The sequence below is a fragment of the Zosterops lateralis genome (assembly GCF_965231275.1).
Source record: "Zosterops lateralis genome assembly, chromosome: W".
NCBI lineage: Eukaryota > Metazoa > Chordata > Aves > Passeriformes > Zosteropidae > Zosterops > Zosterops lateralis.
Window position 1 is genome coordinate 2286500 of NC_139801.1, and position 16825 is coordinate 2303324.

General features: G+C 47.2%; 1 protein-coding gene across 1 annotated transcript in view; it reads left to right on the forward strand.

Moving 5' to 3' along the window:
- Positions 1-1881: 1881 nt before the first annotated feature.
- The window catches only part of LOC310922066 (Krueppel-like factor 9), a gene marked incomplete at both ends in the record, with an annotated part of 65970 nt that continues 51026 nt past the window's right edge, over positions 1882-16825 (forward strand). The window contains 4 exon segments of the mRNA XM_083882386.1: positions 1882-1981; positions 2558-2697; position 2700; positions 2703-2951. Coding sequence (XP_083738512.1) covers positions 1882-1981; positions 2558-2697; position 2700; positions 2703-2951 — 490 coding nt within the window.

Below are 16825 nucleotides of genomic sequence, written 5' to 3' on the forward strand. Positions count from 1 at the left end.
ACCTGGATTCCTGTTTCTTGCACTCTTTTTTGTGTTTGCAGGGCCTGGGAAGTACCTGCTTTTCTGCATTGTTGCAAAAATTGACTTTTTGGGAATGGGGGTTTTGAAAGGAAGATATGTGAATTGGCATTGGTGGCAGGGAAGTTTCTTTTATTTCTGCAAAGTATAAGACTATAAAAGGAATGCAAGATAGTGTGCAAAAGTGCATTAAAATATTCCTCAAAACCCAAATTTGTAGTTTTTCCTGTGTACTTTGGGTTGGACCAGTTACCAACAATTTGTTCCAGAAGAAACTTTCCCTTACAACAGACTTGTGGAGACTAATGAGGTTGTAAGTTTTTTACCTCCTCTGTAACAGAGGAAATAGTCCACTCTGTCCAACCCCAGTATATCAGCAATAGCATGAAGTCTTCCTCCTCTCTCCCAGTGATCACAAGTGTGACTTTTGATCATTTACATAACATTTAGGTATGTCAAAGGGTGTCAGGGAATGGCCCATGCACTGTGGACCTGTTTTTATTTCATATCCACTGCACAGTGACCTGAGAAGTCTCTTTGTAAGAGGGAATATGTGCATACAGCAGCAGGTTCATTCCTGTTTCCTCGGGGAGATGGAGAGCTGTCTGTGGCATGACTGCTTTTTTCCTGGCAGGGAGAAACGAGACTTAATAAGAGTCCTCCAGATGGAAAGTCAGGGAGTCAACTAAAAACACACATATGAATGCATTCATAGGTTACTCATTAAGTAATTTTACATCGCCCTAAACTTGTGCTTTCTTGTATTGGGTGGAGAGAAGGTCTGCTAGTTTTACAGAGTGCTTGAGGTTTTGGAGCACCTGATTGAGCTGATTGGCCTGCAGGGCTGTGGCCAGTCCACAGGGTTTACAAGCATTGCACAACCTTTGAAACCTCTCTCTGATTAGCCGAGCCCTTGCCAGTGACATCACCCAGCTCATTTTTCATTAGCTGGCTGGTTGCTGGGACTGTAGGAATTTAGCGAGACACTTAACCCTCTCAATGCCAAACGGCACTGCTGGCACCAGCAGCACTGGTCGCCCTGGAGACTCCCTGCACCCTGATGGCAGGACTGCACATCCCTCATGTAGGAGGGCGAGAGGTCGGTGATGTGAATTGAAACTTGGAGAGGCTGAGACAAGGGAGCCGCACGGGAGACGTGAATCCTCTCCTCTTGTTCCCCTTGCATCATCACCCTTTTAAAGGTCAAGGCACCCAGACTAGCACACAGTCTGGAGAGAAAGCACAGGGATTGGCAGGTCTGCCACCTGGCAGACACACACTCCATGCAAAGAGGCTCATCTGAACCAAAGCAGCAAGAAGGTAAATGGAGTTGATTTGTGCTGTCTGTTGGCCGATGGGGGAGGCTCCGAACCTAATGTGATGGGATTTGTAGTGGCTGTTCCTCAGCAGGAGTGCACGAGGCAGCCAGCAGTTTCCTCTTGACTAGCGGCCGTGCCTCAGCGCCATGCAAGCAGCAAAGCGCTGTTCCTCAGCACTTCCTTCTGTTTGCTAATTGCCTGGTGGAGGGGAGAGGGGGCAGAGGGAGAGGTGAAAGATGAGCTCTAATGGAAATTTGAATTATTTTTTTCCCCTCACGTTTTCTTTTATTAAATATCCCCCAGTGAACTACTCGAGGTTGGTTCCAGCAGCTGTGTCTCTGAGTTTTGTCCCAGTGGCACATTGCCCGATATTGGACTAACCCTCCAGTGGTTGGCAGACCATGATTTGCAGCAGTTGTTGTGACAGCATGGCAGGCCCCAGGGGAGTGTATTGAGGTGCTGCCCATCGTCTGGGGTTCTTGGCAAAGTGCAGCCGGCAGCAGGAGTTGGACTGTGCGAGAGAGTGTGGGGCTGCTCCCGTACTATGTCGACCGTCCCCTACATAGACTTCGTGGCTCCTCAATGCCTGGTGTCCATCTCCAACCGCTCGTCCATACCCAAGGCAGCACAGTTGAAAGTGCCAGGCGAGTGAATAATGATTTTAAAGAGTTAAGATTTTAGCTAAGGGTTAGAAGTAATTCGTATTGATCAGGATGTAAGTTAGATAAACAAATGATAGGTTAATGATTATTAGATGCTTAAGCTAGAGCTAATTGTTGTATTGTTTGCCATTATGAGCTTGTTTATAGAAGGAAGTAGAGTAAGTGAACCGTTATAAGAGCAGATTGAAACCAGTAGAACAATGGCCAACACCTGGATTTTATATCAATCAATCATGAAGCAGGGGACCTTGGATTGTGCCAGAGGGTCATAGAGACCTGATGAAGACGCTCCTGACTTCATCCGTTGAGACCACTGACCCAATTCGAGACCACTGACCAAATTCAAGAGAATTGCGGATGTGTGAAGGACTAATAGCCTCATTTTAATACAGAGTGAGGATGGGAGGTGCTGGAGTTATGCATATGTATTGTATGTAAGACTTTGAGAAATAAATAGAGGGCAAAGAATCTTGTATGGGGTGGTCATGCCTTTCAGAGATGACTCCTGTGATGCCTGTCAGCATATTAATAAACAAACCACTTTCTAACTTTAACTAGTTAGAGAGTCTTTGTCCATGATCTTCAGTTTAATGACTCATGAGGAGCAGATGGGAAAGGATCTGTGCAACCCCAGTGATGCTTGGAAGGACTACTGCACCTTGGTGACCATTTCTAAGACCCTCCCGGAGCTAAACAAGTAATTGACCCCTGCGCGTCCCTTCTGTGTGCAGTGGCAACATGGAGAGCCCGGACGAGGACGTAGGCTCTGACAGTGACATGACCACAGAGCCCAGGTCGAGCCCAGCACACGACTCGGCACCAGGGCAATGCAACACTGTGCCCCTCAAAGAGAAGTTAGTGTCTGAGAAGCGGCACAAGTGCCCCTACAGTGACTGCAACAAAGTCTATGGGAAGTCCTCCCACTTGAAAGCCTACTACCTAGTGCATGCAGGCAAGCTGCAGGCACGAGGAAGGGGGGCGGGGTGTGTGGGAGCTGCTTGTCCTCAGATGAACCCTCTGGGGATCATTTGCCACAATATCACTTATTCCCCCTCCCATGCTTCACCTGGGGACCCTGTGAAGAGGGGTCCCATGTAAGTCCTACATCGGTGGCCCAGTAAATCTGGCTGAGATCTCTCAGGATTGTCTAAAATAGTGCGACTTGGTTGGGTGCTGTGTTTGCCAGGCCAGTGACCATTAAGCAAGCTGCCTGCCACAGCGAGGAGTGCTGCTATGGACAGGGCTGCAGCAGTGGGGCATGGCTCATCCTTCTGCACTCACATAGGCTTCCTGAATCCTTAAGGGAGAGTCCAGCTCAGCTCCTCCAATAGTTCTGGTGTGAAAGGGCCAGCAATTAATGGAAGAAAAAGGCAGGGAGCAGAAGAGCAAGTCTTGTGGAAAATCTTGCTAAAACTTATTTTTTTAAAAAAAGGTAGTAACCTTTGGAAAATGGAATACACTTTAAATGGATACGGTAAATGGATCAATTTGAAGAGAAACTGACAGTGACATTTTCCAAAATTACTGTATTGCTTTTATTTATGAGCTTCTTGAATTGGACTTTCTGATCCAGTGCCTCAGTACATAACTATTGTAGTTATGTGACAGTCACCTTCATTACAGTTGATGCAGTAGGTTAACCTTGACTGGCTGCCAGATCCCTACCTAGCTCTTCTCACTCCCTCTCCTTAACAGGAGAGAGGGAGAAAATAAGGTAGAAAAGCTCATGGACCAAGATAAGGAGGAGATTACTGTCATGGGCAAAACAGACTACTTGGGGAAGTTTAATTTAATTAATTGCCAATTAAAAATAAGAGTTAGACTTTGAGGAAAAAAACCTCAAATTTTTGAAATAAATAACAACCTCAAACGCTAACACTCAATTCTTCCCAGGTTCACCTTCACTCCTTTGTTCCCGGCTTCTCTAGCTACTCCCCATCCCAAATGGCACAGGGGGGGATGTAAAAGAGGGGTTGCAGTCAGTTTGTAACTGTCATCTGCTGCTCCTTTCTCCTAACACTCTTCCCCTGCTCTAGCGTGAGGTCCGTCCCATAGGATACTGTCCTTTAAGAACTGTTTCAGCATGGGTGCTTTCTGTGGGGTAGAGTCCATCAGGAACAGACTGCTCCAGCATGGACTCCTCACCACAAGTCATAGTTCCATCAAGGAATCTCTGCTCAGGTGCCTGGAGCACCTCCTTCCCTTCCTTCTTCACTGACCCTTGTGTCTGCAGGATTGTTTATGACACATACCATATTAATGGTAAAAGGAAGGGTAAGACCAACCTTTGTTCTCTATTGTACTGTCTTGGGTTATGTAACCAAAAAATGTTTATTCTATTCCATCTGTTGAAACCAGTTGGGGAGGTGTTTTCCTTATCTCTTGTAACTCCAGGCTGTTCTTCTGATAATGGGCCAGCTGTTAAAACCAGGTGGGGGATTGTTCCTTATCTCTTTCCATCCTCTGCGGGATACCTTCTGGTAATGGGCCATTAAGGCTCACCAATGATATGACACATTACAACATCCCATTGTGAGATGCTCCACCCAGTGGGGGGAGCCAAACCGTTCCTACCCAGATAAAAAACTGAGACGTAGGGATACCAGACACTGTTTGTTTCACTGGATTCCTGAAGGAAGACAGGACCCATCTCGCCATCACAGGACCCTTTTTTCTACAAGGACCATCTCTACTCCAACGCAACTACATCTGCACCTCCAGGAGGGCTTACTTTGGACTGCTTCCAACACCCTGACCAACAGGGTGACAGGTTGTATTTCTGACTCTGTCAGGGTTTCTAGGATTTTCCGTTTGTTTTGTTTGTTTGTTTGTTTTGTACTGCTATATTTGAATTCTTAATATTTCTAGTAAAGAACTGTTATTCCTATTCCCAAATCTTTGCCTGAAAATCCTTTAATTGCAAAATTATAGTAATTTTGAAAGGGTGGGGGTTACATTCTCCATTCCAAGGGAAACTTCAGCTTTCCCTGGCAGATACCTGTCTTGCCAAACCAAGACATGGACATGGGAGGGAACTTAGTAACTACAGATGAGGAAAAGGAGGTGCTTAACGCTTTCTTTGCCTCAGTCTTTAGTGGGAAGATGGCTTGTCCTCAGGACAACTGTCCTCCTGGGTTGGTAGATGGTGTCAGGGAGCAGAATGGTCAACCTGTTATCCAGGAGGAGGCAGACAGGGAACTGCTGAGCTGCTTGGATGTTTATAAGTCTATGGGACCAGATGGGATCCATCCCAGGGTGATGAGGGAGCTGGCAGATGAGCCTGTGAAACTGCTCTCCATCATTTACCAACAGTCCTGGCTCACTGGTGAGGTTCCAGATGACTAGAAACTGGCCAATGCGACTCCCATTCACAAAAAGGGTGGGAAGGAGGACCCTGGTAATTATAGGCCAGTTATCTTGACTTCAGTACCCAGTAAGGAAATGGAGCAGTTTATATTGAGTGCCATCATGCAGCACGTACAGGATGGCCAGGGTATCAGATCCAGCAAGCATGGGTTTAGGAGGGGTAGGTCATATTTGACCAACCTTGACGATGATTGACAGAGAGACATGGACTCCATAGGTTGCATGCATGAAGCCGTTTATTGATACGCCTAGCTGACTTTATATACCTTTTCATTATATAACAAGTAATATTGCCAAGTACATTGCTTAAGTCATGCTTTGCACTAACTAACACAGGTATGTACTGTCTTATCTCAGTTCTGCTTGCTAAGCACGTATTGTACCAAGCACATCGCTGTCTCTTACATTCCTTTCTCAAACTTCTGCTTTCGGTTGCCAAGGCTTGCGGCTGACTAACGCTAACATGTCCATTTCTGTCATGAGCTGAGCAGTGCTCCCAGCATGGCTCTCTAGCTGTATCCCCACACAACCTGATCTCCTTTTATGACCAGGTGACTCGCCTGGTGGATGAAGGAAAGGCTGTGGATGTTGTCTATTTGGACTTCAGCAAGGCCTTTGATACTTTCTCCCAGAACATACTCCTGGAAAAGCTGGCAACCCATGGCTTGGACAGGACCACTCTATGCTAGGTTAAGAACTGGCTGGATGGCCGGGCCCAGAGAGTGGTGGTGAACAGTGCTGCATCCAGCTGGCGGCCAGTCACTAGTGGGGTCCCTCAGGGGTCTGTGCTGAGGCCAGTTCTGTTCAATATTTTTATTGATGAAATGGATGAGGGTATTGAGTCTTTCATTAATAAATTTGCAGACCACACTGAGCTGGGAGTGGGTATCAGTCTGTTGGAAGGTAGGACGGCTCTGCAGAGAGACCTAGAATGATCGGATGGATGGACGGAATCCAATAAGATGACATTTAATTAGTCCAAGTGCCAAGTCTGGCAATTTGGCCAGAATAACCCCCTGCAACATTATAGCCTGAGGACAGCGTGGCTGGACAGTGCCCAGGCGGAAAGGGACCTGGGGGTTCTGGTCGGCAGCCGGCTGATTGTGAGCCAGCAGTGTGCCCTGGTGGCCAAGAAGGCCAACAGCATCCTAGCCTGTATCAGGAATAGTGCGACCAGCAGGACCAGGGAGGTCATTCTTCCCCTGTACTCAGCACTGGTGAGGCCGTACCTTGAATACTGTGTCCAGTTCTGGGCCCCTCAGTTCAGGAAGAACATTGAGACACTTGAATGTGTCCAGAGCAGGGCAACAAGCCTGGTGAGGGGCTTGGAACACAAGCCCTATGAGGAACGACTGAGAGAGCTGGGATTGTTTAGCCTGGAGAAAAGGAGACTCAGAGGTGACCTTATCAGGGTCTACAACTACGTGAAAGGTGGATGTAGTCAGGTGGGGGTTGGTCTCTTTCTCCAGGCAGCAACTGACAGAAGGGGAGGACACAGTCTCAAGCTGTGCCAAGGGAAATATAGGTTGGATATTAGGAAAAAGTTTTTTACAGAAAGGGTGATAAAATACTGGAATGGTTTGCCTGGGGAGGTGGTGGAGTCACCATCCCTGGATGTGTTTAAAAAAAGACTGGATATGGCACTCGGTGCCATGGTTTTGTTGAGGTGTTAGGGCATGGGTTGGACTCAATGATCTTGAAGGTCTCTTCCAACGTTGTGATTCTGTGTCTGTGTATGATATTTTCTTACTCCTCTCACAGCTGCTCCACAGCATTATTATTTTTACCCTTTCTTAAATATGTTGTCACAGAGGTGCTACCAACATTACTGATTAGCTCATATTTGGCCAGTCGTGGGTTCATTTTGGAGCTGGCTGAAACTGTCTCTGGCACAGGGGAAGACCCTGATACAGGCAACCCCTGGAGCCCCCTCCTCTTTCTCTCCCATAACCTTGCCATATAAACCGTGTGCAGATGTCTGCTATAATATTGGCTGTGGCAGAGCAGCTTTATAAAAAGATGCTGAGCATGTTTTGACTGTAAGGAAATCCTTGCTACTTTTCAGAATATTAAGCTCTGTAAGAATACTGAGGCAAAATTTCTGCTCATATAAATTAGCAAGTTTCCGAGGCACTAATGGCATTTTGCTCTCTTTCAATTGTAAAGATTTTTGGCCCGTTTTCTAAAAATAAATCAGTGACTTTGGCTCAAGAAATTAAAGCTATCTTGCGGTTCTTTGAAATAATATGTATTTGACAATGCTCAACTTCTTTTTTTACCTTTTTGAAGCCAGTTTTACTTTATCAGTTTTGCAGTCTGTGTTTTGATAGCCCTTAGTTTCTTTAGGTTTTGTTTCATGCCAGGGAATCTGAATATTTCAGGATCCTAGTAATGGCTTGAGTACTGAAGTTGTGTTGTATGTTGGCATCATACTCTGTCTGTTATGGGCTATGCGAAGTGAATGGTTAATTCTTGGCATAGCTCCTTGCTAAGGGAGGTACTATCTCTCATGCACAGTGATAAATTGCGCCTTTTGGCTTTCGTTCTCCCTAGAGGATTTAGCCACTGTCCATATAGAATTGGCTTCTTTACTCTGTTATTCCTGTTATCATAAGTAATCTCAGCTGAGATGACATTTTTCATAAGGTCTTCATTCATAAGGCTGTGTTCTTTAATACCAGTTTTTCTGGTTTGGGTTGAATTAGGGGAGAACCTCCAAAGAAATCCCCTAATAACAAAGCCTCTACCACCCCTCCCCCAACCCTGGGTTTGGGAAGGAATCTCTCGAACAAAAGTGGAAAAACCCGTTTATTAACAAATGAATAAACACCCCCCCCGACACAAGGGAAAAAAAAAAAAAAAAAAGAAAAAGCTCAGGTTACTGTGAGGGGGAGGGCGCAGAGCTTCCTTCATGGGCCCCGGAGATCCTCGGATTCTTCCGTTCAGATCGAGGTCTGGTGCCGGTCCTAAATCTTAAAGGGGGAGGGGGGGGAAGGGGATAAGAGGGAAAGGGAAAAACAAACAAACAAACAAACAAAGGCACAGGGGCGGCAGAAGGAGACAGAAGGAAAAGGCAAAAAAAGAGCAGAAATTGCAAAGCAGCAAAAGCGGATCCAGCCGCCTGGAAGCCAGAAGCCAAGCAGAGAGCGAGAGAGCGAGCAAACAGTGCCCGCCCAGCTAACAGGGAAGCAGGGACAGCTGTTAGACATAACAAGGGAGTCCACGATATGGGATAGAGAGCACTGTCAGCCCAGGACACCAGTAAATCTTATTTCCTGTTTCTGCCTACCAATTAAGAGCACAGTAATTGTAGACTTTTTGAAAATTTCTCTAGTGTCCTGGTTCTGGCAAGGACAGGGTTAATTTTTGCAGTAGCCAGGAGAGGCATGACTGGGACCCAGAGGTTATTCTATACCACCTCACATTATTTTCTGGGGATGGGGAAGGAACCCCTTCCTGGTCGGGGTAGCATGGCACAGGTTGGGTATTGTTGGGCTCTGGGTGGTATAGTGGTGAGTATTTGCATATGAATCACTTGCCTCTCTTGTACACTTTTGTTATTATTATTGTTGTTGCTATTGTTTGTTTTATTATCTAATTTCTGTTTCCAGTAAATTGTTTTTATCTCAACCCATGATCTTTACCTTTTGTTCCTCCAATTCTCATCTCCAGTCCAAAACACGGGAGGGGGAAGTGATTAAGTGGCTCGAGGACTGGAGTGCTTTCAGTGGTGTCATGGTTTGACTGTCTCAAAACCAAGCACCCGGGAGAGTCCCAGGAGAGTCGCTCACTCACCCTCCCTTTCTACAGCTGGGCAGAGGAGAGGGAAAAAAAATTAACAAAGGGTTCATGAGTGAGATAAGGACCGGGAGAAAACATTTCAAGGGTGTTATAAATGCAAAGGCAAATATCGGATAAATAAAAGACAATTTATTAATAACAAAGTATCGAGCACAAGAAAAATGAGAAAGCCACAAAAATAGGAAATGGTCAGCGCCGCGCTGGGTGGATAGGGGTCCGTACCGGGGTACAAGACTCCCCAATCCATGCAGATGCAGCTTTCAGTCCAGCATTTTATAGGGTTTTTCTGCCCTTAGGCAGTCCAGGTGTCCAGGATGGGCTGAATAGTCCGAATTTCTTTTCGATGGCCTTCCCGGATCTCGTCAGGTCTCATTGTCTCATTCCGGGAAAAACTCTTTCTTATGTCAATTTCATGTGTTAGTCTTATGCTGATTTCATTTTGCTTGTTGCGCCGGAGAGCTGATGGGATAGCCAGCAGGTTGATGAGATTGGTATCGTTGTCACGAAGGAATTTCTTCCTTGCATTGGCAAGGAAGTGATTCTTATCGAGATTGGCCAGTGTCTTTGTCTAGCTTGATGAGGTTCATCCTGTCTTTGCAACTGAGACTGGCAGGCTGGGGGGGGAAACGATTAGCCCTATACTGGATTTCACAATTTTATTAACCTTATTCCTTATTATACATCAGGTTATTATTTTATACCCGAATTTTTACCCAAAATTTATCACAGTCCCCCGCCTAATAATTCATCAAATTAAAAATTCGTTCCTTTTATTGACCTTAATTCCAATTCTACAAAGAGATTTTGGTTAGGGGCCGGAAATCCCCCGTCCCCATATTGCTTCTCCAATTGTTCATATTGCTCACTGAGCGACCTTAATCTTTCTTGCTCAATCCTCCTTTTTCTGGCCTCGGCTTCCTGTCTCCTGAGTTCCAACATTACCTGTTTCATTTTACTTTCAGGATCCATCCCCTCCTCGTTCTTTGAGAAACAAAAGGCCTGGTCAAATTGCAAGCACACACGGTTATCACCCGGAGGCAATAAATCGAAGATGATGGGTCGGAATCTAAGGAAACTATTTCCTCATGTTTGAGGTTCTTCCCTTCCCAATACAATTTTCCACCCATATTACATATTTTTAGTTTCGTTTTGTCGTAACACAGGGGATTCACCTTGTAGTAGGCAAGGAAAGTAGATTGCCTTTTTCCTCCCACCCATACAGTTTTGTTACATTGTTGACATGTTTGCACCGGGTAAGGAATTTCGAGTTCGCGCCTTTGTCTAATGAGTGAGCAGGATCCCTGAACAGCCTGCCCTTAGGACTTGCCCCTGAGCGTTGGCACCGGACCCTTCCTTCCAATTCACAAAGGTGAAATCGAGTGCCACTAGCCCAACAATTACCCAACTGCCTTTCCAGAGGACAATCCATTATCTGCCCGGTTTCTGGAGCTGTTAAGCACCATTCACACTTCGTGGGAGGATTCTCCCCCAGGAGCGCCCCTGGAAGGGCCCCCTTGGTCTAGCACACGGCTAGACCCAGGACTGTCAGGATTCCCCACAGAAATACCCCTCTGCCTTGCCCTTCGCCCGTATGTGAACATACAGCGGGGTAAACCATCTTCTCGGCAGCAAGGGTATGCTTCAGGGGCCCGTGTGGTCCTGATGGCAAACCTTCTCTTGTAGGTTGCCCACCGGGATAATTTGATTGTATCCCCTCGGCAAGGTACTTTGATGGTCCTCCGGCACTCAACTGCTAGAGGCTCTGCTTTAGCGTCCAATTTTCCCTTTATTCCCTTTTTGAAAATTTGGTACCACTCAGGAGAGTCTAATTCTAAAAGTCCGGCCCGAGTGGCAAGTATTAAGAGACAGTTTGTGTTCTCCAGCTCCTCAACTAGACAGTTAGTACACAGACCTCTAGGCCGATCCCCTCCCCGACAATGGGTGACCCAAACTTTTTTACAGTATACACACTCAAAATGAATGAAAGGAAAACATTCACAGTCTGGGGTATTGCAACTTATCTGACTGGCCATTTAGGTTGACGCCTGAGCTTGATTTTGAGTTCTCCAGGAGGGGTGGAAACTTTCCAGTCCGAGGTTTTTGGGTCCTCGATCTTTTTTACCCTTGATGAATGAGTCCAACCCTTCTCAGCGGTTCGAACTGCAGTGTTGGTCGTGAGCAGCACTAGAAATGGTCCTTCCCACTGTGGAGCGAGAGGGGTTTCTTTCCAAGTCCTGATTAACACTTTGTCTCCCGGCTGGATCTGGTGGATTGGAAACCCGAGAGGAGCGCTTTGGGGAATGAGTCCGCGCCTTCGAAGCTCCTGTAAATTTTTGTTTACAGTGATGAGATAAGGTTGCAATTGCACATCCTCGACTCGGGGATGTCCCACTGGCATTCCGTGTTTGTATGGCATCCCATACAACATTTCAAAGGGGGACAGCCCCGTATCAGAGTGAGGCATAGTTCTTACATTCAGCAAAGCAAGGGGAAGGCATTTCACGCAGGCCCTTTCACATGTCTCCCCGTGTACCAAGCCTTTCCCCTTTGTGTTTATTAAACCTCTTTCTTCCCAAATCTTTCCGAAAGTGTGAACCACCCCAAATGCATACCGAGAATCGGTGAATATGGTCCCCCTTTTTCCCTTTAGCCTTTTTAAAGCCCTCAGGAGAGCGTAAAGCTCACAAGCCTGGGCCGACCATTCGGGCCTCAGGGGGCTTGACTCTACCACCTTTCCCGTTTTGCCGTCCACCACTGCGTACCCTGATTTCTTTTTCCCTTCCACTACTCTCGCCGACCCATCCACAAACCATTTTTCTCCCCCTTCCAATTCCTGATCCTCCAAATCTGGTCTTACTTTTGTCTGGAGTTCCACAATCTCAGCACAATCGTGCAGCAGTTCCTCGGAGGGGTCTCCAAACATGAACTGTGCCGGGTTCCGTGCTGAGGTGGTTTTTAACTCCAGTCCCGGGGAGCTGATCAGAATGGCTTCATATTTCAGAAGCCTGGAATCAGTCAACCACTTTTCTGCCTTTTGTTGTAGAATGTTTCTCACATTGTGGGGGGTGTAAACTACCAGTGAGGCTCCAAAGGTGATTTTCCTTGCCTCTTCCACCAGGAGTGCCACTGCGACGATGGCCTGCAGGCACGTAGGCCATCCCCGACTCACGGGATCCAGGATTTTAGATAAAAATCCTATAGGTTTCCTTTTGCTGGCCCATTCCTGAGTCAGGACTCCCTGTGCAGTCTGTCCGCTGACATCTACAAACAATTGGAATTCTCTGTTCACATCTGGAAGGGTCAGTACTGGGGCTGTCATGAGAACCTCTTTCAATTTTTGGAAATCCAATTCATCCTGTTCAGTCCACTTCACCCTGTCGGTGTTCAATCTTTCATACAGAAATCTCACTTTCTCACTGAAACCTTCAATCCATTGTCTACAGTATCCCAGGAGCCCTAACACTTGGCGTATTTGCCTCTTAGTTTTTGGAGCGGGTAATGTAATGATTCCCGCGACCCTCTCAGGGTCTAATTTCTTTTTCCCTTGGGACAGCCAATGACCCAAATATTTCACTTCAGGCTCCGTGAACTGTAGTTTGGATTTTGAAACTTTCAATCCCTTAGCTCCAATAAAATTTAGTAATTTCACCGTGCATTTCCTCACACTTCCCTCAGAAGGTCCAGCTATTAACAGGTCATCCACATATTGTAACAGTTTCGTCCCTGCCTAGCCGATAGCTTCCATCTGCCTTTTTCACAGCCAGTATAGGGGTGTTATGGGGGGACATGCATGGTTCTATTGTTCCTCCCTTCAAAAGGTCATCGATTACCCGCTTCAATCCCTTTCTTCCTTCCAGAGGAATGGGATACTGTTTGACCCGTATAGGGTCCTCGGGGTTCTCGATTATAATGTGAATGGGATCTATTTCTAGCTTCCCAACCTCCCCTTTTGAGTGCCATACCTCTGGATTGATGTCTGCCTCATCCTTCTCGGTGAGCCTAAACATTCTTACCACGAGATCGGAGATTCTTACAACTATGCTAATTTCAAGAGCGATAATCATATCTCTCCCTAGCAAGTTGTAATCCGCTTCCTCCACCAACAACAAATTTCCCAAGCAAACTTTATTCTCTGATTCAATTTCTACGCTCTTTATCACTGGTACTTTAAAAGGATCCCCCTTTGCCCCCACCACCACAACTTTCTCTTCACTGACCGTGCATCCCTCTGGTAAATGCTGCAAGGTGCTCCTTTCTGCCCCGGTATCCACCAGAAAAACGATCTCTTGACGCTGGGGACCTACTTTCAATTTTACCAGGGGCTCGTTAGATGTTCTGGTCCCCAAAGTGAAGAGCCCCTGACACCCCTAATCCTCCTGGAACAGTTTTTCATCTCTTATCCTTTTCTTGCAATCTCTCCGAAGGTGTCCTGCCTTTTTACAATAGTAACACTCAGGCAATTCCCTTCTGGTGTCTGGGGTTGCCTTGCGGGGGCCTGAAGGCTTCCGGGGTAAGGTCTTATACTTACCCGAAGCCTGTTCCTGTCTCTGAACCTCCTTCACTGCCGCTACCAAAACCTTGGCTTGCACCTTCTGCTTCTCATCCTCCCTCCTCATGTAAACTTTCTGGGCTTCCCTCAGCAACTCTTGCAAGCTTTTGTCTTGCCAGCCATCTATCTTTTCAAGCTTTCTTCGAATGTCCTCCCAGGATTTCGCTACAAACTGTGTTTTGAGCAACACCTCCCCCACAGGGGAATTGGGGTCCGTCCCAGAATATATCTGCAGACTTCACCTTAGTCGCTCAATCCATTCAGTGGGGGACTCATCTTTCCCCTGACATTCATTGAAAGCTTTGCTAATATTCTGACCCCTTGGGACGGCTTCCCGAATGCCCTGGATTATGATATTTCTCAGGTCTACCATGCTCCTCCTCCCGTCCTCTGTTTGTGCATTCCAGCTCGGGCTAGAGCTGGGCCACTTTTGGTCCCCTGGTGTCCCTTGTGGGTTTCTTCTGTCCCAATCTCTGATGCCTGCCTGTTTTATCATTTCCCTTTCCTCGTTGTTGAATAAAGACCTTAGGATTGCCATCAGGTCTTCATAGGTATAAATACTGCTTCCCAGGAACTCATCCAACCTATCTGCCACCCCAAAAGGATCGTCTAACAATCGTCCCATTTCCTTCTTAAATGCCCTTACATCTCCTGTGTTGAGGGGTACGTTAACAAACCCAATTACCCGAGGGGCCGTGGGTACCTCCCTCAGTGGAAGTAGGTTGTGTCCCTCATTCTCACTCTCTCCCCATTCATCATCCACCATCCTTGCTTTCAATCGGGTTCTGCTAGCAGGGGGAGAACTGGTAGCAGTGGGTTGTCTCCCCCTCCCAGATTGTGGGGGCGGGATTGCCGCCTGTGCGGCAAAAGGGAGTCTCTCCTCCGCTCGGGCCAACCCTGGTGGCGGCGGCAAAAGTGAATGAGAGTGCTCCCAAGCTTGCGCAGGAAGGACCTCAGAAGGGGCTCCCGCGGCTATAGCGTCTATCGGCGGGGGAGCCGCCGACGGACCCAAACCGGACGGAAGAGGCAAGAGTGGGGAGGGCAGCAAGGAAGCTGCCAGAGGGGACAATGGAGGAGAGACATGGCTCCCCACCTGGGATGCCGGTGCCCCCAAGAGTTGGCTCGGAGGATCCAAAGGAGCCGTGGGCACCACTTGCTCCGGAGAGGGTGGGGAATTTAACCCATTGTAGGGAGGTGATAGGTGGTCCAGGGGTTCTCAGGGCTCGGTCCCGGTTCCGGGCCGCCCTTTCTGTTTCATCAGAAACAGGCCCGCTCGGGTGTTTAACCAGAGCCGGGCGTATTCCTTCTCCTCGGGGTCCGAGGGGCTCTTATTTTCCACATAGCGATTTAACTCACTACATACCCAACTTTCAAATGTTCCCATGACTGGCCACGTAAGGTGGTTCCTCAATTCTTCACCACCCCACACATCCATGCAATAATAAATCATTTTTTCCTTAGATTTCTCTTTTCTTTTTGGACAATCTCCCCAATGTTCCAACATCCACCCCAAGGGACTGTTTCGAGGGATTTTCATGGTTCCCTTTCCCTTACCAGAGGGGCACTTTTCTGAGGTCTTTTTCTGGGGCTTACTCTTTCTCTGTCCCATGTTTTTCAAGTTCTCCTAACCAAATCTTAAAATTTCCCTGCGAGTCGACTTTTTCTGCCTGTGCGTTGTGTTTTTTCCTTTTTCAGGGGATGGGGCTTTTTCGATCACTCACCCCTCCAGCGAGCTGTGCCGGGGGTTCCTGATCGGTTCTCAATCCTTTCGGATTCCTTTTTGGACCCTTACCTTGGTCCGCTGGCCAAAAGGGTTTACCAATTCCCGAGCTCAACAGGACGTACCCTTCCCCTTTTTGCCCACTCTGTGATCGGTCCCCGAGACTTCCCTCATCCCGGTTTTGACGAGCGATGTAAGAGAGTTTCACACGAAATCGCTTCCTTCGTGGCCGACCGTTCCCCTCGCGGGAATACGGAAATGCGACCTTGAAGTCCACACTTGCTTCGTGATCAGATCACGTCTCACACACTCGCCTGATCACCCGCTCAACCAGCAGTACTTACAGCTCCTTTTCCTGCGTGGATGTCTTCGTGCACATAGACGTTTTACGAGCAATTTGCAAGCCGCGGCTTTTCGAAGGCCCTTTGCCTTCCTGAGCTCCTTTTGCCCCCAGATCCGTTCTCTCCCCTGTCCTAGTTTGTGGCTTTCTCGTTCCTAAATTTGGTTCGGAGGTTCGGGTGGAGCCGCGGGGTTTCCTCACTCACCAGGCCGCCGAACTCGGCAGGGGTACCCTCCTGGGTCGCAGGTCCCCGCAGCTTCCTCCGAATCCGAGTCACGGCACCAAATCTGTTATAAATGCAAAGGCAAATATCGGATAAATAAAAGACAATTTATTAATAACAAAGTATCGAGCACAAGAAAAATGAGAAAGCCACAAAAATAGGAAATGGTCAGCGCCGCGCTGGGTGGATAGGGGTCCGTACCGGGGTACAAGACTCCCCAATCCACGCAGATGCAGCTTTCAGTCCAGCATTTTATAGGGTTTTTCTGCCCTTAGGCAGTCCAGGTGTCCAGGATGGGCTGAATAGTCCGAATTTCTTTTCGATGGCCTTCCCGGATCTCGTCAGGTCTCATTGTCTCATTCCGGGAAAAACTCTTTCTTATGTCAATTTCATGTGTTAGTCTTATGCTGATTTCATTTTGCTTGTTGCGCCGGAGAGCTGATGGGATAGCCAGCAGGTTGATGAGATTGGTATCGTTGTCACGAAGGAATTTCTTCCTTGCATTGGCAAGGAAGTGATTCTTATCGAGATTGGCCAGTGTCTTTGTCTAGCTTGATGAGGTTCATCCTGTCTTTGCAACTGAGACTGGCAGGCTGGGGGGGGAAACGATTAGCCCTATACTGGATTTCACAATTTTATTAACCTTATTCCTTATTATACATCAGGTTATTATTTTATACCCGAATTTTTACCCAAAATTTATCACAAAGGGCAAAATAGACTCAAAGTTACAAAGTGAATTTATTACTAATAGAATCAGAGGAGGAAAATGAGAAGTAAAATAAGCCCTTAAAACACCTTTTTTCCTCCCATCCCCTCCCTCCTTC